Below are 21,515 nucleotides of genomic sequence, written 5' to 3'. Positions count from 1 at the left end.
CCTTTCAATAGGGCTTTGTTAAGATTCAGCCAGTCTAATGTCAAGGAGTCCCTTCCAGGGCCTTCCAGTGTAGTCACTGCTGAAGTGTCCTGTCTCTCCAGACTCCACATCAAAAGAAGAGGAGGGTTCAATTTAATAATAATATAATATAAGCCAATTAGAAAACGCTTTTATCCAAAGCGACTTACAGTCATGCGTGCATACATTTTATGTATGAGTGGTCTGCCCATTATCCTGGCTTTGCAAGCACCATGCTCTACCAACTGAGCTACAGAGGCAGTCCTTCTACTTTTTCTTAGCAAAAGTTCTCACAATATTGGGAGGGGGACATAAAAAATACTGGAGGACTATTTATAGACTTTATGAAACAGTGAAAGAGATGCTTGATAGTGTTGTGATGGTGAAGTGTGTTGATAAGCTGCAATATGTTTTGCTGAGGGAGGCAACCAGTGGAACGACACAGTCATGAATAACCAATAAACACACACATATCAATGTTGGATATATTTAGATGGCGCTACCGTGTGGATTTAATGGTTTACTTCTTTATTTTAATTGGAAATGGTGCATAATCATATGTAAATCCAGAAAGTAGCTAATTTATTAATGCATTTTGCATAATTCCTTATGAGGGGATTCAGTTATAAATTAAATGTAAAGCTGCCATTTAATGAATAATTGCCAACCACAAACCACTTTAGCATCCTTCCCAGTCCAATCATGACAGATGCAATTACATAAAAGTAGAAAAAGGGAAAACATGAACACAAACAGCACAGCACTGACATTAAAGAATACATCCATAGATTGAGAGGCAGGCTGTTGCCAGGGAACTATATGTGTATTATTCGATACGCCAAATATAGCCAAGGAAAGTTAGCAAGGAAAGAAGATTGTGAATGCCTTAAAGTCCAGGGTTTAGTTTGAGGTGGTGGATGCCAACAAATGCAGGCCCTGTGATGGCTCTATGACCTGTGTGGAGAGGCCAATGATTTTAATGTCTTCCAAGACAGTGTGTGTGTTTGGTTGTGCGAGTGTGTATGTGTGTGGTTGTGCGAGTGTTTGTGAATGAGTGTTTGTGTTTTTTTGTGTGTGTGTGTGTGTGTGTCTTGTATTTCTACTGTGTGTGTGTGTCTAACTGTGAATATTAAACTATATGTGAGGAAGAAGAAATATCAGCCCACAGAGAGAAGAACGAGATTGAACTTCACTCAACTTTCTAGAGTTTTCTCTGTTAGTTAACACTATTGTTTCCCTTTACTGTGGCAATTGTGATCGAATCAATGCAATATTAGCCACTTTCAATGCAACATACCGAAACCAAATGAACTACACAGACCAGTGCAGCATAACCAAACAGAGCTGCAGTAGGCCTATATGCAAATAAACCATTGCCATAAATGGATCTGTGCCATTTACGTTGAACTGGACTATGTTAACAGCATGAGCAGTCGTGAGTAGATGAGCTTGTTTTGAGATCAAAGCAAGAGCTGCATGTAGCCACGTGCACATTTTGTTCATATCCTTGCTAGTTAGTGAGTTATTATACCAGTTATAGATAATTTGTAGTCAGCAATAGGGGAATGATTGTTTCCTACAAGAGCACAAAGATCATCTTTGAAAAGCGAGTCAGGTAAAGAGCTTTTTTTTGTCTTAAAGGGGCAGTGTTGTATTTTGAGACAGGCTTGAATAAGCTAAGTAGCCAATAGGCAGAGGGTAGCATAATTTATCTGATTCTCTGTAATAATGGTATGGGAATAATAATGCAATTTATTTTGTAGTGGATTTTTGCAACAAACAACAGAACAACATTTTCAGTCACCTCCTTGTCTGAAGGTCAAGTGGATAGACAGGTTAATGTCAAGCCTTGCATGTTTTTTCAAAAGTCTCATGGAATGTAGGCCTACATTGAACACCACAAATTGGCTGCTACTGTAGGCTAAACGATAGAACAGCTATTTCCATGTTACAATATTATGGGATGTATGTTCTCCATTGTTTTTGATGGTAGGCCAACCTGGTAGGTCTACATTATGATCAAATAGCCACAGTAGCCTATTTGGCCACTGTTAAAATGTTAACTTAAAGTGGGTACAGCCTCAGTGTTCACTTAGTAAACGCGTGCTGGAAATTGCACAGAATTCTCACAATGTTCAATTTTGCGCTCAGCAGACCTGAAATTTGCTCAGTGCCTAAACATTTTTGAGGGAATATTGTTGAGGAACCAATAAGAACCCTTTGAAGAAATGTTCCATGAGAGGAGTGAATATAAACCAATGAACCGAAAAATAGAGAAAGATGGCGATGTTGAAATTGGGAGGAGAGAGTCAGTCAGTCAGTCAGCACACATGACTCCCCTCAGGTGTGTTCCAGTACTGTCCAGGGTAGACGGTGCCAAGCCGTGTGTCGTTTTATACAGACAAAGAGCCTCCACTGCCTCCAGACCTGTGGCAGACACTCAGCTACTTCTTGGAAAGACCCACTGATTCAGGCAGCGACAGGGAAAGGGCATTACACATGGAAGAGAAGTACAAATGCACATTGTCTCTTCAGGGGGGGGAAGACACAGAGGGATGTGCGAGAGAAAAAGAGATTGAATACCTTTCTTAAATAGACTGAGAGACCAAGCTATGAGTGAACATGAGCTCCCAGGTCAAGAGTTGGCAAAGCCCTTCAAATCCTCACACACTGAAAGGATGTATGGAGGCAGCATAAAGATAACAATTGTGTGTGTGTGTGTGTGTGTGTGTGTGTGTGTGTGTGTGTGTGTGTGTGTGTGTGTGTGTGTGTGTGTGTGTGTGTGTGTGTGTGTGTGTGTGTGTGTGATCAGTGAGGGGGCTCACTCCTGCAGGTGGCTCACACGCTGTCCCTGTAACAGAAAAACAGGAAAGACAAGAAGAGAATGTGAAAAAAACAGAGAGGTTATAACTACAGTCACATCAAGTGAACAGAGACACTGCTGTGTGTAGTAGAGGGTGTACTGAGGGGGTTGGGAATGTGCGGGGGCAACATGTGACGCATTTTGAAAACAAATAAAGCTCTGCTTTCATCTTGTTAACGCAGGAGGAAGATGGAGTGTGTATTAACATGGCCCAGCAGCCAACCAGCAGTGTGAACTGGCACACTAAAGGGGTTCTAATTTCATTCCCCTCCCAGGGTTGGCATGCAGGGGCCTGCGTATATTTGAATCAATCCCTTGCTCATGGGCTGTCGACAAAGACCTTGCGAAACTAGTCCGCCTCTATAATTTCTTCCCTGGGACACTCTGCCAGCTATTTCACACCTACGCCTCCTCCGTCTATGTGTCAAACCAGGGGATTATTGTGAGCACAGCCTTCCTGAACAGTGTAGTACTGGGTTTATTGTCATCAGGAATATCTGTTCCCTATGGTAGTGTGCATGGACGCTGGTGTGATGTCTTAAATGTAATCATAAACACAACTCTATTGCTCTTTATGGACAACAGTTTTACTGGCCCCCTATATTCTCTGCCTAAAATGCAGTGATTGAATGATCATTACACCAAAGTTATGGCAATGGTCTGTGCTGGAAAATAGGAATTGAGTTAAAAATGACATTTAGTGTTTTGATTTATGAGAGACAAGGAGAGAGCTGTTTTTCAAGTCTGGTACTCCAGTGGGCAATAAAGAGGAGGGGACACATAGCAAGACCCAATCCTATTTATTTATACCAACGTGTCCTGTGGCTCTGCTCCTCTAAAGAGCCTTTCTCCCTGTTCCTCTTAAGAGGGACTTGTCTAACAAACGTGAGGCTACGAGGAGGAATGCACTGATAATGTGATAACTGCATTAAATTAAGTGGCTGGCGTCATCAGAAAAATATATTTATTTCCCATAAATGAAAAAGGGGGCTTTCAAGAAATGCGAATGACATGTGGGTTAGGATGAATGTACAGCTCCCAGAGCCAGAGGTCAGGTTGGTGGGAGGTAGCACATGGAAAACTATACAGTGTAATGCGGTTGTATAAACAAGGAAGTTGAAAGCTGACAATGGCTTGCACTTGGAGAATGAACCATACATACTATCCATATATCCTGAGAGCCTCACTTCAATGGCTCCTCCACTGGTTGTTGTTCTATTTTTGATCACAGTGCTTTCGAGCGCCTAGGCTTTCACTACGCTGCCCGCTGCGTATGTAGCTAACTGCTTGGTCACTTATAGTCCATATCAATGAATAGCAACAGTCAGCAACAAACCCTACACACTTAGAAAAAAGGTGCTATCTAGAATCTTAAAGGGTTCTTCGGCTGTCCTTATAGGAGAACCCTTTGAAGAACCCTTTTTGGTTGCAGGTAGAACCATTTTGAGTTCCATGTAGAACTCTTTCTACAGGAGATTCTACATGGAACAAAAACGGGTTCTCCTATGGGGACAGCCGAAGAACCCTTTTAGAACCCTTTTTTTCTAAGAGTGTAGTCAGCTCTTATCACTGTCATGTAATCGGCCTGAGGCACCTTACGTTTATATTAAGTGAGAAAACACACACATACAAACCTGGTAGGCTATCAGTAAAGCAAAAGAAGATCCAAGTTAATGGCTGGTGTCGAGCCACTGCTGTTCTAAAGCCCTCTGTGTGTGTGGTGTAACGGTAGCGCTGCACATGCTACGCTACTCCATCCTGTCAAGTGTCAACCTCTCAGAATCCCATGTTTGATGCATTAGGAATAAAGAAGATATGCATAACACACCTTTACTCAACACACACTCCACATGTACAATACTGGAGCCATTTCCTCAATCAGTGTACAGTAGTCCCACTATTCATAAACGCAAAAGCACATTCATTTCAATCCATTTGCCTTGACATGAGGCAACTGTTGTGTCTTTAAAGCAGCCCTCTACCTTGGCGGCCTGTGGTGTGTAGCATTCAATGATCAATCGGATGCTGTTAGGTGAAAAGAGAGATGAGCGGAAGGTGTCTTAATCCTTCCTACTTAAGTAGAAAAGCAATCTCTGACCCAGGAATCTGTGTTTGACAAAGCACTCTCAGAAGCAACGAGGAAGCTGGATTCTATGCGATGCCAATATCACTCCATACGGAATGTTCACAGTGTTGTGGGCTGAAAGCTTCAGGTGTCACATAAGAAGTGGGAGTGCCTGTGTGTATGAGTAACGGCTGTGAGAAACTGCATATATCAATTAGATCTGAACCTGCCACTCTTCCATAATTCATGATCTCCCATTGGCTATTGAACGTCTATGAGGATGAGAACAACCAACTTGATCTCGATCCAACACAAACATACTTTTTTTTCTTCTCAGTGTTGGTTCCCCGTGGGAATCGAACCCACAACCCTGGCGTTGCAAGAGCCATGCTTTACCTTGTCATCTCCATGGTGTCCTTAGTGAGATAGACGATCCAGTAGACCAGGTTGAAGGCCCCGAACGACAGAGGGAAGAGGATGCGCGAGTACTTGTCTATGATGCTGGTGCCCGTCAGTAAGTTGTTGGACGGCACGGCTGAGCCTTGCTGGAGGAAGGCCTGGGCATTCACTGGAGGGTTAGGGAACACCTCCGCTGGCCTCTCAAAGTGAGGCGTGGAGTTTAACCTCTTCTTCAGCATACTGCTGGCATCCTGTATAGTACACCAAAACAAAGATCGGTGGAGGGGGTGAGTGAGAGAATCTATAGTAAATCTATGACCAGAACGTCAGTAAGTCATTGGCAATTAAGATGAATAAAATAGGAAATCAGTTGTGTTTAATTTTGATAAAACACAGTTGTAATTGAATCCATTTCCCATAACAACACAGAGTCGTATGTTATATGCACAAAAATCATAAAAGATAGAGTCATTGATTAATTCATCAATAGAACATTATACATTGAGTGTACAAAACATTAGGAACACCTGCTCTTTCCATGACAGACTGACCAGGTTAATCCAGGTGAAAGCTATGATCCCTTATTGATGTGACTTGTTAAATCCACCTCAATCAGTTTAGATGAAGGGGAGGCGACAGGTTAAAGAAGGATTTTTAAGCTTTCAGACAATTGAAACATGGATTGTGTGTGTGCAATTCAGAGAGTGAAAGACAAAATATTTAAGTGCCTTTGAATGAGGTATCGCAGTTGGTGCCAGGCTCACCGGTTTGTGTCAAGAACTGCAACGCTGCTGGGTTTTTCACGTTCAACAGTTTCACGTGTGTATCAAGAATGGTCCACCACCCAAAGGACATCCATCCAACTTGACACAACTGTGGGAAGCATTGGAGTCAAAATGGGCCAGCATCCCGGTGGAATGTTTTTTATGCCTTGTAGAGTCCATGCCCCGACTAATTGAGGCTGTTCTGAGGGCAATGGGGGGTGCAACTCAATATTAGGAAGGTGTTCTTAATGCTTTGTACACTCAGTGTATATAAGATGCATGGCAAGTTAAGTTCAGCAGAGTGTATGGAGCAGGAACTGAGGCAGGGTTGGAAAGGGTGGAGTGGGAAGCAGGGACTGGGGAAGGATTGGGAGGGATGGTGTGGGTAGCAGGGACATAGGGAGGGTTGGTAGGGGTGGTGTGGGTAGCAGGGACATAGGGAGGGTTGGTAGGGGTGGTGTGGGTAACAGGGACAGAGGGAGGGTTGGTAGGGGTGGTGTGGGTAGCAGGGACAAAGGGATGGTTGGTAGGGGTGGTGTGGGTAGCAGGGACAAAGGGAGGGGTGGTAGGGGTGGTGTGGATAGCTGGGACAAAGGGAGGGTTGGTAGGGGTGGTGTGGGTAGCTGGGACAAAGGGAGGGTTGGTAGGGGTGGTGTGGGTAGCTGGGACAAAGGGAGGGTTGGTAGGGGTGGTGTGGGTAGCAGGGACAAAGGGAGGGTTGGTAGGGATAGTGTGGGTAGCAGGGACAAAGGGATGGTTGGTAGGGGTGGTGTGGGTAGCAGGGACAAAGGGAGGGGTGGTAGGGGTGGTGTGGGTAGCAGGGACAAGGGAGGGTTGGTAGGGATGGTGTGGGTAGCAGGGACAAAGGGATGGTTGGTAGGGATGGTGTGGGTAGCAGGGACAAAGGGATGGTTGGTAGGGGTGGTGTGGGTAGCAGGGACAAAGGGAGGGGTGGTAGGGGTGGTGTGGGTAACAGGGACAAAGGGATGGTTGGTAGGGGTGGTGTGGGTAGCAGGGACAAATGGATGGTTGGTAGGGGGGGGTGTGGGTAGCAGGGACAAAGGGATGGTTGGTAGGGGGGGTGTGGGTAGCAGGGACAAAGGGATGGTTGGTAGGGGTGGTGTGGGTAGCAGGGACAAATGGATGGTTGGTAGGGGTGGTGTGGGTAGCAGGGACAAATGGATGGTTGGTAGGGGGGGTGTGGGTAGCAGGGACAAAGGGAGGGTTGGTAGGGGGGGTGTGGGTAGCAGGGACAAAGGGAGGGTTGGTAGGGGTGGTGTGGGTAGCAGGGACAAAGGGATGGTTGGTAGGGGTGGTGTGGGTAGCAGGGACAAATGGATGGTTGGTAGGGGTGGTGTGGGTAGCAGGGACAAAGGGATGGTTAGTAGGGGGGGTGTGGGTAGCAGGGACACAGGGAGGGTTGGTAGGGGTGGTGTGGGTAACAGGGACAGAGGGAGGGTTGGTAGGGGTGGAGTGGGTAGCAGGGACACAGGGAGGGTTGGTAGGGGTGGTGTGGGTAACAGGGACAGAGGGAGGGTTGGTAGGGGTGGAGTGGGTAGCAGGGACATAGGGAGGGTTGGTAGGGGTGGTGTGGGTAACAGGGACAGAGGGAGGGTTGGTAGGGGTGGTGTGGGTAACAGGGACAGAGGGAGGGTTGGTAGGGGTGGTGTGGGTAACAGGGACATAGGGAGGGTTGGTTGGGGTGGAGTGGGTAACAGGGACAGAGGGAGGGTTGGTAGGGGTGGTGTGGGTAACAGGGACAGAGGGAGGGTTGGTTGGGGTGGAGTGGGTAACAGGGACAGAGGGAGGGTTGGTTGGGGTGGAGTGGGTAACAGGGACAGAGGGAGGGTTGGTTGGGGTGGAGTGGGTAACAGGGACAGAGGGAGGGTTGGTAGGGGTGGTGTCGGTAACAGGGACAGAGGGAGGGTTGGTTGGGGTGGAGTGGGTAACAGGGACAGAGGGAGGGTTGGTTGGGGTGGAGTGGGTAACAGGGACAGAGGGAGGGTTGGTAGGGGTGGTGTCGGTAACAGGGACAGAGGGAGGGTTGGTAGGGGTGGTGTGGGTAACAGGGACAAAGGGAGGGGTGGTAGGGGTGGTGTAGGTAACAGGGACAGAGGGAGGGTTGGTAGGGGTGGTGTGGGTAGCAGGGACAAAGGGATGGTTGGTAGGGGTGGTTGGTAGGGGTGGTGTGGGTAACAGGGACAGAGGGAGGGTTGGTAGGGGTGGTGTGGGTAACAGGGACAGAGGGAGGGTTGGTAGGGGTGGAGTGGAGTGGGTAACAGGGACAGAGGGAGGGTTGGTAGGGGTGGTGTGGGTAGCAGGGACAAAGGGATGGTTGGTAGGGGTGGTTGGTAGGGGTGGTGTGGGTAACAGGGACAGAGGGAGGGTTGGTAGGGGTGGTGTGGGTAGCAGGGACATAGTGAGGGTTGGTAGGGGTGGAGTGGGTAACAGGGACAGAGGGAGGGTTGGTGTGGGTAACAGGGACAGAGGGAGGGTTGGTAGGGGTGGAATGGGTAACAGGGACATAGGGAGGGTTGGTAGGGGTGGTGTGGGTAACAGGGACAGAGGGAGGGTTGGTAGGGGTGGTTGGTAGGGGTGGAGTGGGTAACAGGGACAGAGGGAGGGTTGGTAGGGGTGGTGTGGGTAACAGGGACAGAGGGAGGGTTGGTAGGGGTGGAGTGGGTAACAGGGACAGAGGGAGGGTTGGTGTGGGTAACAGGGACAGAGGGAGGGTTGGTAGGGGTGGAATGGGTAGCAGGGACAGAGGGAGGGTTGGTAGGGGTGGTGTGGGTAACAGGGACAGAGGGAGGGTTGGTAGGGGTGGTTGGTAGGGGTGGTGTGGGTAACAGGGACAGAGGGAGGGTTGGTAGGGGTGGAGTGGGTAGCAGGGACAGAGGGAGGGTTGGTAGGGGTGGTGTGGGTAACAGGGACAGAGGGAGGGTTTTGAGGGATGGTGTGGGTAACAGGGACAGAGGGAGGGTTGGTAGGGGTGGTGTGGGTAACAGGGACAGAGGGAGGGTTGGTAGGGGTGGAGTGGGTAACAGGGACAGAGGGAGGGTTGGGAGGGATGGTGTGGGTAACAGGGACAGAGGGAGGGTTGGTAGGGATGGTGTGGGTAACAGGGACATAGGGAGGGTTGGTAGGGGTGGTGTGGGTAACAGGGACAGAGGGAGGGTTGGTAGGGGTGGTGTGGGTAACAGGGACAGAGGGAGGGTTGGTAGGGGTGGTGTGGGTAACAGGGACAGAGGGAGGGTTGGGAGGGATGGTGTGGGTAGCAGGGACAGAGGGATGGTTGGTAGGGGTGGTGTGGGTAACAGGGACAGAGGGAGGGTTGGTAGGGGTGGAGTGGGTGGAGTGGGTAACAGGGACAGAGGGAGGGTTGGGAGGGATGGTGTGGGTAACAGGGACAGAGGGAGGGTTGGTAGGGGTGGTGTGGGTAACAGGGACAGAGGGAGGGTTGGTAGGGGTGGAGTGGGTAACAGGGACAGAGGGAGGGTTGGGAGGGATGGTGTGGGTAACAGGGACAGAGGGAGGGTTGGTAGGGGTGGTGTGGGTAACAGGGACATAGGGAGGGTTGGTAGGGGTGGTGTGGGTAACAGGGACAGAGGGAGGGTTGGGAGGGATGGTGTGGGTAACAGGGACAGAGGGAGGGTTGGTAGGGGTGGTGTGGGTAACAGGGACATAGGGAGGGTTGGTAGGGGTGGAGTGGGTAACAGGGACAGAGGGAGGGTTGGTAGGGGTGGTGTGGGGTGGAGCGGGGGCCATAATTTCACTGGCTTCCATCACAGACCAGGTTGGAGCTGAAAATGTCAGCTGCTGAATGCTGTGCGCGTCTGACGGAGGTGAGAAATCACGCAGGGAGCATGTGGCTTTAATACTGCAGCTATTTCTGAAACGACAGCAGGCTCAAATTCTCTGCTGGCTCTCAGAATCAGAGCAGATTCTTATGCAGTGCGTATTACATTGTTTTGCATGCTGCCATAATATATCTAGAGATCATAAAATGTCAATACCGGTGCCATTGTTTTGTTTTGGTGAGATTGAACATGCAGGATTAATGGTGTGACATTGTTATAATACACAGGTTATCCTATCAATGTGGCTTGTGTCCTCTCTTTAATCCAATTTGAACAATGGAATTTTAGCATGTTGACATCAGTGTATAATATAAACATTAAGCAAGGAAGAGCTGATAGACTCAATTAACATTTTATCCAGTCAGCAACCAGACAACCACTAAACAATATTTTATACAGTCAACAACCAGTCAACAACCAGTCAACAACATCTTATCCAGTCAACAACCAGTCAACTAGTCATAGCCAGTCAACTACTGCTTTTCCAGTCAACAACCAGTCAACAACCAGTCAACAACATCTTATCCAGTCAACAACCAGTCAACAACATCTTATCTAGTCAACAACATCTTATCCAGTCATCAACCAGTCAACTAGTCAAATCCAGTCAACTACTGCTTTTCCAGTCAACAACCAGTCAACAACATCTTATCCAGTCATCAACCAGTCAACTAGTCAAATCCAGTCAACTACTGCTTTTCCAGTCAACAACCAGTCAACAACATCTTATCCAGTCATCAACCAGTCAACTAGTCATAACCAGTCAACTACTGCTTTTCCAGTCAACAACCAGTTAACAACATCTTATCCAGTCAACAACCAGTCAACAACATCTTATCCAGTCATCAACCAGTCAACCAGTCATAACCAGTCAACTACTGCTTTTCCAGTCAATTACCTGTCATAACCAGTCAACAACATCTTATCCAGTCAACAACCAGTCAACCAGTCATAACGAGTCAACAACATATTATCCAGGTCATTAAGATTTGTCTGCATTTTAAATAGATAGTAATTCAAAATGGTGCAGATGGAGAGATAGAACTCCTCTCAATTGGACTATTTAGCTCATATATTTGGTGCAGCCACCTAATAATAGTCTCTTTCCCACAGAAGCACAAAGCATTGGGCTTGCCTGTCCCCTCTAGGCTTCTTGTGAGCCTGTAATGATCTGCCTGGATATTCCCTTAATCTATTCCTTTCACATAATCTGTGCTCACGAAGCCACTGGCTGTCTCTTCTCGCCAAATCTTCTTGTTGTCACAGACTAGGAGTGGGGGGTGAGAGGGACACAGAGATGGGAGGAAAGGGAAGGGGGGAGGAGTGTAAAACGAGGAGAGAGGGAGGAGGTGGATTACCGAAAAGGACTCTCCGTCGGTCCTCCCGGCCTCTGCTGCCTCCTGGGCTGCCTTAATGGAGGCCGCCTTGCGGAGCTCCCGGTTGGCCTGCAGCGTGGAGAAGTAGTTGACTGCGGCAAACTCAATGAGGGCTGAGAAGACGAAGGCGAAACACACAGCGATGAACCAGTCCATGGCCGTGGCGTAAGAGACTTTGGGCAAAGAGTGGCGGGCGCTGATGCTGAGTGTGGTCATGGTTAGCACTGTGGTAATGCCTGGCATACACAGGGCACATAGAGAAACGTTAGACAGAGATACTGGACATGGCAGCCATTTTGTTGTCTGCATCCCAGAGCCCCAGGGTTGACTGGCTGGGTTTCCAGGGTACCAGCCCATCATCCTGTTGAGTGGTGATTTTCAGGGCATGGAGTGAAGTGAAGTGGAGGGGGTTGGAGGGTCAACCATCCAATGGTTTGCGTTAGAGCTGTTGTGCGGGCAGTGTAATGTGAACACACGAGCTTACATGCAAAGGAATAGTTTAAGGGGAATAGTTAAGGGTCTATTCAAGCAAGTCATCTGGCCTGAAAATTGTTATTTCTATGAACCCAATAGTTTAAACCTTATCATACATTTTCAGAGAATTAAATTATTTCTGTTGTAATTCTCATGACTGAGATCTAACATTACTGAACATTGAGCAACATTTATGTCTTTAGTTCATAGGATTAGACTGTCTCGTTAATATGTAACTGAGGATACTGTAACAACTTAATCAATACCAACCTACAAAATGAAGATTAGTATTGCATTACACAAAATCCTCAGAGCCCATTGATCATTTAGATGGTAATTGATGCCATACTTCGCCAGAAGGTGAATTTCTGGGCATGATGTTTAATCTCTAGCCTTCGGCAACAAGTTCACACGTCTAGACATGCACTACTCAACCAATAAACTTGCTCTTCCATTCAGAAATTAATTTGTGTCCAAGTTCAATGCTAAGCACTTTGTATCACTCACTGTCCTTTTAAGATCACTTTATTTGTACACCAGGTCCAACCGAAATGTGACTACTGTGGAACAGTTGTTGAGGACGGTTAAGTACCTTGCTCAAGGGCACGACAGCAGGAAATGGCATCTAGAATTCTATACCAGCAACCCTCCTGTTGCCAGCTCATTTCTTGACAGATGTTTTCTGTCAGACCCGGGTTTGAACTGGCAACCCTCTGGTTACTGGCTTGCCTCTCTAACCGCTAGGATACCTTCTGCCCCCACCTTTGGATGGAGGGTCACCATTGTTTATATACCAAGTTGATGGCCAGTGAAATGGCCAGTGAAATGGCCAGTGAAATGTTAAAAAGTCCAAATCAATAGTTCACCCATATTTGAAGTCTATTCACTTTATCAACAGTGAATCATACAGTGTAATGGAAGTAGCACAGTGTCCACCCAAAATAATCTATTGATCCTGAGAGGCAGCAACCAAAAGGCTTATTTTACTCTCTCACAGCTTAGCCTTAGCATCATTGCGTGCAAACACAAGAGCGGTACAGATGTAGGACCTTAATTTGAGCCAGGTTGCTACAGCAGGAAAATAATCCTGCCACAACAGGAAATGTGAATTATTATGTGGATTATAATTAAATGGACATTTTTATTGGGATTGACACATTTTTCGTGAGGGAAAATCAAGTCAGAGATTTCTAATCCAACTTCAGAAGCCTTTTTAAACCTCAAATACACGACAAATGTTACATTTCCTGCATTGCAGAAAAGTTATCTTTTAACAGCGTGAGCAAATTAAGATCCAACATCTGAAGGGCCTGTGGTAATGAAGTATGTTCCTAACAAGCTTTCCTAAAACAACTAAAAGTCAGGTCACTTAGGCATGCTATTTGGAAACATCCTAGCATTTGTCTGGATTTGTGCATGCAACTATGCTAATACTAAGCTTTAGCTGAGGAAACTAAGCCATGGTTTTGGTTGCTGACTCTCAAGATCAATAGATTATTTGCTAGTTATCCATCTAAATGAGGTCAACTTTTCTTTTGGGTCAACTTTTACTGTTCCTGTTACATCTTGGACACAAATCCATTTGAATTTCTGACTTCCTTAAAAGCCAAGGAAGGTTAGAGGAGGAGATTAAGTTTGTCATACCATCCACCGTGTTTACTGGTCATGGGATGGCCTGTTTTTAGTGATGATGATGATGATGATGGTTTCAGAGCAGCACAACTTGCATGGGTTAGAGTTAGACACATGGTGATCAATGGGATATGGGTTGGAATGAGTTGCCCGGGTAGTGTAGTTTCCTCTCAGGGAGACAATAACGGCTGGGCGGCGAGCGGGCCTGGAATGAGCAGGAGCGGCCAGTAATGATAATGATGAGGAGGGACACAGATGAAATTGACAAAGGCTTACACGGAACAAGTTTACAGGGAAATAGAGCAATAGAAGTCCCAATCCTGGATAATGAAGAGAGTACGTAGAAAAGCTGTCCTGTTCACTGATTATATGAAGCAATTTAGTGTGCTATACAGCTGATATAATGTACATTTCTGAAATACTTTCTACTGGTATAAGGCTCATTGGACTGCCAAGTGACTTCACAGACAGGAATCTCCAGACGTACAAGATTTCACAATTCCACGACCATCTCATCATAACACAGGGAAGAGACTGCAAATACTATTAGACTAGCAAAAGTTTTCATAAACTACTGCACCTGTACAGTATATTTATATAAATCGATAGCAAACCTCAATCTGTACAACCTTTTCCAGAATGGAGATGCTTATTTCAAGTGGATCACTGCAAGTTAAGTTTCGAGGGAGTACAAATGAATTGCCATTGATTGAGAGTGTTAAGTAATACTATGGTCAGGTTCATCTGAGGCAGGGCTACTACAGAAATTGATTGGCTGCATAACAACAACAATAACAACAATAACAACAACAGCAACAACAGGCAATGTAGTTGAGCCTGAATCTGTTACAGTTAGTGTGACAACAGTTATCTAAGCAATGAATAACATTGTGGAGATTCAAAATGCAAACAGACCCATGGATACAAGGTGTGTTACATACAACCACGGTAATACATCTCTCACATGTATTCAAAGTACGTTTTAATCTCTGGGCTCACACTAAAGACCCTTACAAGACATGATTAATTTACAAAAGGGACATGCTCTATTATGGTCCATTAACAAGGTACAGAATTAATTTCACTGAGATCGTTTTCATCAAGCTTAAACAGTTGGAAAGAAAAGGGTAATTGACCACTGGCCTGCTATGCTCTTGTCAATTTGATATTTACACAGTTCATTTGCACAGGGGAACATGTAGATCATTTAAGTGGATGTAATAATGTTTCAATGCATTTAAGTGCTGCTTCAGCTCTGAAAGACAGTTACCAACTCTCCATAAAGCTAGATACAGTCCCAACTCTCCATAAAGCTAGATACAGTACCAACTCTCCATAAAGCTAGCTACAGTCCCAACTGTCCATAAAGCTAGATACAGTCCCAACTGTCCATAAAGCTAGCTACAGTACCAACTGTCCATAAATCTAGATACAGTCCCAACTGCCCATAAAGCTAGCTACAGTACCAACTGTCCATAAAGCTAGCTACAGTACCAACTGTCCATAAAGCTAGATACAGTCCCAACTCTCCATAAAGCTAGATACAGTCCCAACTGTCCATAAAGCTAGATACAGTCCCAACTGTCCATAAAGCTAGATACAGTACCAACTGTCCATAAAGCTAGATACAGTCCCAACTCTCCATAAAGCTAGATACAGTTCCAACTCCCCATAAAGCTAGCTACAGTACCAACTCTCCATAAAGCTAGATACAGTACCAACTCTCCATAAAGCTAGATACAGTCCCAACTGTCCATAAAGCTAGATACAGTCCCAACTGTCCATAAAGCTAGATACAGTACCAACTGTCCATAAAGCTAGCTACAGTATCAACTCTCCATAAAGCTAGATACAGTCCCAACTCTCCATAAAGCTAGATACAGTCCCAACTCTCCATAAAGCTAGCTACAGTACCAACTCTCCATAAAGCTAGCTACAGTCCCAACTCTCCATAAAGCTAGCTACAGTCCCAACTCTCCATAAAGCTAGCTACAGTCCCAACTCTCCATAAAGCTAGATACAGTCCCAACTCTCCATAAAGCTAGATACAGTACCAACTCTCCATAAAGCTAGCTACAGTACCAACTCTCCATAAAGCTAGATACAGTACCAACTCTCCATAAAGCTAGATACAGTACCAACTCTCCATAAAGCTAGCTACAGTCCCAACTCTCCATAAAGCTAGCTACAGTACCAACGCTCCATAAAGCTAGCTACAGTACCAACGCTCCATAAAGCTAGCTACAGTACCAACTCTCCATAAAGCTAGATACAGTCCCAACTCTCCATAAAGCTAGCTACAGTACCAACTCTCCATAAAGCTAGCTACAGTACCAACTCTCCATAAAGCTAGCTACAGTACCAACTCTCCATAAAGCTAGCTACAGTCCCAACTCTCCATAAAGCTAGCTACAGTACCAACTCTCCATAAAGCTAGCTACAGTACCAACTCTCCATAAAGCTAGATACAGTCCCAACTCTCCATAAAGCTAGCTACAGTACCAACTCTCCATAAAGCTAGCTACAGTACCAACTCTCCATAAAGCTAGATACAGTCCCAACTCTCCATAAAACCCCCACAATTGCCAACAATTGTCAAACTCAAGCACTAAATGATCACACACTGGGAAAGAAGGGTATGGGAGAAATCGTGTCAGGAAAAAAAGCAGAGGAGGCGAGAGAAAGAGAGAGAGAGGGAGGAGGATGAGGAGGAGGAGGAAATGAAGGATAAAGACAGGAGAAAGAAATGAAGAGCTTGAGGCATCCGTGTGCTTTTAAAGGCAAAAAGCAAGGTACAAATTAGGCCCACTCAATTAAGTCTGTGAGACTTCAGCTCTGGAGACTTTCAGCTCTTAGAAAGCCAGCTTGCGAAGCTGCACACAACAACAATGCCTAATGTGCTTTAACCCTGATGGAGTGCTTCGACATAGCTCTCTGTCTCTCTCTTTCTCCGTCTGCACACGTCAGTGCATTACCACAACTTATTTAGCTACAGGCTTCTCGCTGTGCCCCATATTACTGTTGTTCTGTGGTTGTGTCACCAGCAAAGCATTAAAATACATTGTATTTACAGAAGCAATTTACAATCTCTTAATCATAGAATTTCTTAAGGCCCCCAAAAAATAAAGTGTAAACTGTGAAGATAAAGCCTGTCATTCATGGGTTTGGGGAAAATCCAATATGTTGAATGCAACAGCCTCATAAAGGACACACCATGCTCACACTAAAAACACTCCAATATCTCCACAGCGTTTTACTCCCGCTACCATGCCAAATGAAAGCAGCAGGATGTGGGAGGTTAATGACTTTCTGCATATGTGCATCTCACATTGGGCCCAACTTGAACGCGTACTAATGATTGGTATCTTTTTCCTCAGTGTGGGCTTGTCAAAATGCTGACAAGCTTCCAAACAGAGCCATAATCTACAAAGGCCAGCAGCCGCTACTACTGCACACAAAAATGTAGCTGAGGAAATTTAAATTGAAAATCAAAAGGATGGCAAATGAAACTTAAGAGCGCTCTGCTCCTGAGGCTAGAGGCTGAAGCAAGTGTAGCATGATGTAATGGGAACAACCAGAACCTGCAACTCCTCAGAACAAGTTCAAGTAAACAACATCCCCCCGCTCTCTGCCCGGTTTGACCGATTTCAGAAAAGGAGTTTAATTCAGATCCAATTGGGAGGGAATAGAGATAAGAGGTAGAAGACAAGAGATACCATGTGACTGTGCTACCTATGTTCTCTAGTACCACTCTACATAATGCAAACCATTACCATGTCCGGCCAAGAAAACACATTCTAATACTGAAGTACAACATCTTCACCAAATGTACATAAATGGATACAGAATAGATCATGTTATGAGTGATGAAACTGTGTTATCCAAGGTTAGTTTTTAGTTATTTTAAAGAGGCTCTATTGTTGAAAAAAAACAGTTGTTTGTGAACTAACACTTGCACGTGCCCCCCCCCCCCCCCCCCCCTGATAGATACTCTATTGAGGAACAATGAACATACTATGATAGTGCTATGTGGTTATCCAACCTAGCTAAATGACTAAAATGTACAATGTAAATGTAAATATCACTTTAAGGGAACTCCAACTTATATTGGGACTTGTAGGGGTTACTTTGTAACGTAAGCATGGTGGATAAGACAATGAAGTGATGGTGGAGATCAGGAGGAGGCCTACCGAACACAGTTCGTGCAGGAACCGATTCCTTATTGATCCAAAAAGAGACCTGAGCCAGGATCACGGTCATGATACAGGGGATGTATGTCTGAATCAAGAAGAAGCCCATCTTCCTTTGTAGGTGGAAGTGAACAGTCATGACTACATATTCACCTGTCAGAAAACAAATGGAATACTGTCTGTGGGCACAGAGAGTTTCGAACAGACACGTTGGTAAATCAGCATTTCACAGAGCACAAAACTGATTTGTGCTACAGAAAACAGATGAGACAGTGAACTTCTCAGGGAGACCTCATACATGCAGTACATGCATACTCTAGCACATGTCAAATGCTGCAGTTTGAATGTGTACCAAACAAGCATAGATTCAAATTAAAATTTCATTTAGAAATAAAAAAATGACTTGGATTGAAATCTTCATTCAAAGCCATTTGCATACGGTATGCTTATTTCTTTAAGCATTACTAAAGCGTTAAGTGAATTAATATTTTCTTACCAGTGTTGGATTTTAACCTCTCACTGGACACTGTCTGTCCTATTAGATCGTACTGTAGCAAGCTGGAGGACTCTTCTGGTACTTCCACAGAGAACAGTGGTCCTTTTTTCCATGTGTACACAATTTCACTCATGGGGTAGGCATCTGGACAGCAAAAATAAAGATAATGAAGTCATTCTGTAATCACCAGATAGCCTGGTGGAACCATCTGTCTGACTGAGGTCAATGAAAGACAACTTACAGCTACCAAACTTGAGAGGACAGGCATGGCCGTCCATGGGGAAGTTCATCAGTCTCATGGGACACTCTGCATTTATAGTCAATCTGCAATGGAATGGCAAAGATAATTTTTCACACCTTATGTTTTATTTGATTTAACTAGGCAAGTCAGTTAAGAACAAATTATTATTTTCAATGACAGCCTAGGAACACTGCCTTATTCAGGGGTAGAACAACAGATTTGTACCTTGTCAGCTCAGGGATTTGAACTTGCAACCTTTCAGTTACTAGCCCAACACTCTAACCACTAGGCTACCCTGCCGCCCCAGTAGTAATGGTCACCTGTGATCATCTACAACTGATCACGTACCAGGCCATACCGTCTTTTGAAAACAAAGCAATACTGATAGAGATATGCCTGGGTAAGTTGACGCCTGGGTAAGTTGTATCGCACAAATAACTTAACCAGGGCTCTCCAACCCTGTTCCTGGAGAGCTACCGTCCTGTATGTTTCGCTCTAACACCAGTTGTAACTAACCTGATTCAGTTTATCAACCAGCTAATTATTAGAATCAGGTGCACTAGATTAGGTTTGGAGTGAAAAGCTACAGGACGGTAGCTCTCCAGGAACTTGGTTGGAGAATGCCGGGCGCTAAACCATCGCCATGACTGTGTTTGTATGTTACTCAGATAGATGTCCGGTAGAACACAGACTACTGTCCTACACAGGTCTGTTTTGGACCTGGATGGCTGTGACTCAGTAGTACCTCATGGTGTAGAGGATAGTTCCGTTCTGCATGATGCGGAACAGCTTGTTGGGAGTGGTCATGTTGTGAGAGATGGACCTCTTGCCATTCCGGAAGAATGTGTCTGGTGTCCAGATCTTGCTGACCATGAGGTTGTTGAGACGCAGAATCTCGATGGGGCCCTCGAATTTCAACCTCTCATCAATCCACGTTTGACGGAAAAATACATCCATAGTGTACTCCTACAACATCGCAGTTTGGAAATCAAATCAGCAATCAATTCATATGCTAACGATGACATTGCTGTACAGTACAGTACATAGCTTACAGTACGTCAGTGACCTCATTTACGTGAATGAAATATCAATAATAAGTAGGATTATGATATGAAATAGTTTAGAGTCTTCCCTACATGTTGTTTTTGATCTGTTGAAGTACTGTGTAGGTCCATATTTCTCAACTTCTCCACTAAGACAAACTGACTGTATTTCATTACAGGTTCCAAGAATTATCCACATTTTAACCCAACAGTATTGATTTACTTTGTTTTCTTGAATTTCTTGATGTGTATGCAATCCAGCTTTTAGCTGCCATATATAATGAAATAAAACTCAATGGATAATGGCTTTTTCAATCCAGGAATACTTTTAACTCAAATGGCCATCTTTACAGCTCTGGTCTTATCTATACTGCCTATGGGATGGCTACTAGTGGATCACATGGTACCAGAAGTGGGTTTTAGATGCTGTGAAATATAATATAGTGTGTAATGGAAATCAAACGCTCAGCCGGCTCGGGACCCTCACTGACAGGGATTGTCAACCAGATTAAAATCCCTAAGCTGCACTAATGACATCCTGCCCAGAATAATGAAGGCTGGTAGGAATATGACTTGAGGCTGTGGACGGACATGCTAGGACTGGGAGCACCAAGCAATTATACTGTCCTGTCTGCACTAACACAAGTATGTGTTATTGAATTATAAATAAATGCCAACAGTCTGGAGTTTTGAGTTATATAAGTGGACTGGATAAAGTAGTAATGAGGCCACATACCATCTCAACATCTGACACTGGACCAAAGCTTGTGACAAAGATGTCTGTTTTGACCTCAGTAACTGGACCTACAAAGATAAATGTTGTTTTGACATAAGACATAAATAAACACAACTCTTCACTATAAAAAAAAATGGAAGCTTGTGAGATATTGACAGGATAAAAACGATGTTATTGTTAATTATATCACTTTTCTAGTTTACAGTTACTTGACCTGTAGTTGTTGGCTATTACAAGTCAGCACAATAACATCCATTAGTAGGATTGGAATTTAGCAATGTGTGAGAAACAAATCCTGTGGTCAGTGTGTTATATTAATTGCCTGGACCCTCGGTGTCACAAATTCGACAGTTATATTAATGACACTAAAAGCAGCTTCCAACGATGGGACAGTGACCAAGAATTATGCTCTATCTGGAACATAGGCGCCTCACTACTGTGTAAAGGAAAACTTGATTAACTACGTGAGTAGACTTGAATTTCACACATTATCAAACAACCTGTTAGAAGTATTAAATATGTATTACTGTACCTCCAAATCCAGGTCGCAGTCTGTTGTCATATCCATCTAGTAATCTATCCAATACACGCGTGATGTTATCCAAATAGATATTCTCAGTTTGCGTTGATTTCACATGATTTCCCCAAACATTGCTCACACTGTAGACAAAGCGCATATTCATTATCTGGTGGCTTATTCTACTCAATACAACTTGTTACTGCATCAAAGTTGCATAGTGTACATTTATCAACATTCTAGCACTCGTAAAGTCGGGGGGAAATTAGTTCACTTGTACTCACCAGGACAGAAAAAAACAATTGAAAACGAAAGCCATGCCTCGTAAACACTCCACAGCCACAAAGCCGTGGTCAACTGTTATAATTTCCATATTCCATCATTTAAAATCATACAAAACGCTGATCACACGGCTTAGTCTGAAAACGAGAAGGCTTTTGCGCCAGTCCTGCTCGACTTCCCCAGTGCGGCTGCGCCTCATCTGACTCGCTCAGTTGAAAAACTAAAGAGTTTTAAGAGACTGAAGAAGAGCAGGCACGGAGGACATTGACAATAATCGAATAAGGCATTATGGGAGATAAGAACGAAGAAATCCACTGATAGTTTTGGCAGGGAATTAGTTTGGACCCGTTTGGAGATTTGGAAAGTATCCTCCTGGAAGAGTGCACCAGAGATGGTTTCTGGGGTGGAGAGCATTTTACAGATCATAATTCCTAATAAAGTTGAGGAGATAACAGCATCACTCCATTATTGCATGTTGTTCTTGGTCATGTCCAACTTAGCTGTTTCCATTACCTGTGACAGACAGTCTGTTTACACGTGCTGTCCTTCACATCTCCTGCAC

The 21,515-nt window shown here is 44.9% G+C and overlaps 1 protein-coding gene across 2 annotated transcripts; it reads right to left on the bottom strand.

The window, feature by feature from the left end:
- Positions 1-502: 502 nt before the first annotated feature.
- LOC139537769 (gamma-aminobutyric acid receptor subunit alpha-6-like) lies at positions 503-21,167 on the bottom strand. 2 transcript variants are annotated; one of them, XM_071339520.1, is made up of 10 exons: positions 20,956-21,167; positions 20,687-20,814; positions 20,155-20,222; positions 19,121-19,341; positions 18,376-18,458; positions 18,135-18,278; positions 17,639-17,791; positions 11,325-11,578; positions 5,343-5,596; positions 503-2,869 (listed from the first exon to the last, which is right to left on the bottom strand). In XM_071339520.1, exons 1-10 carry the CDS (start codon positions 21,042-21,044, stop codon positions 2,857-2,859), a joined length of 1,407 nt encoding a protein of 468 aa, XP_071195621.1. In that variant the 5' UTR covers positions 21,045-21,167; the 3' UTR covers positions 503-2,856. The 2 variants fall into 2 exon arrangements, with proteins under 2 accessions (XP_071195621.1, XP_071195622.1); XM_071339521.1 differs by lacking the exon at positions 17,639-17,791 and having other exon boundaries at positions 2,732-2,869.
- Positions 21,168-21,515: the final 348 nt, after the last annotated feature.

The sequence above is a fragment of the Salvelinus alpinus genome, chromosome 13 (assembly GCF_045679555.1).
Source record: "Salvelinus alpinus chromosome 13, SLU_Salpinus.1, whole genome shotgun sequence".
Lineage (NCBI taxonomy): Eukaryota > Metazoa > Chordata > Actinopteri > Salmoniformes > Salmonidae > Salvelinus > Salvelinus alpinus.
This window is presented reverse-complemented; position numbering and strand designations above follow the sequence as displayed.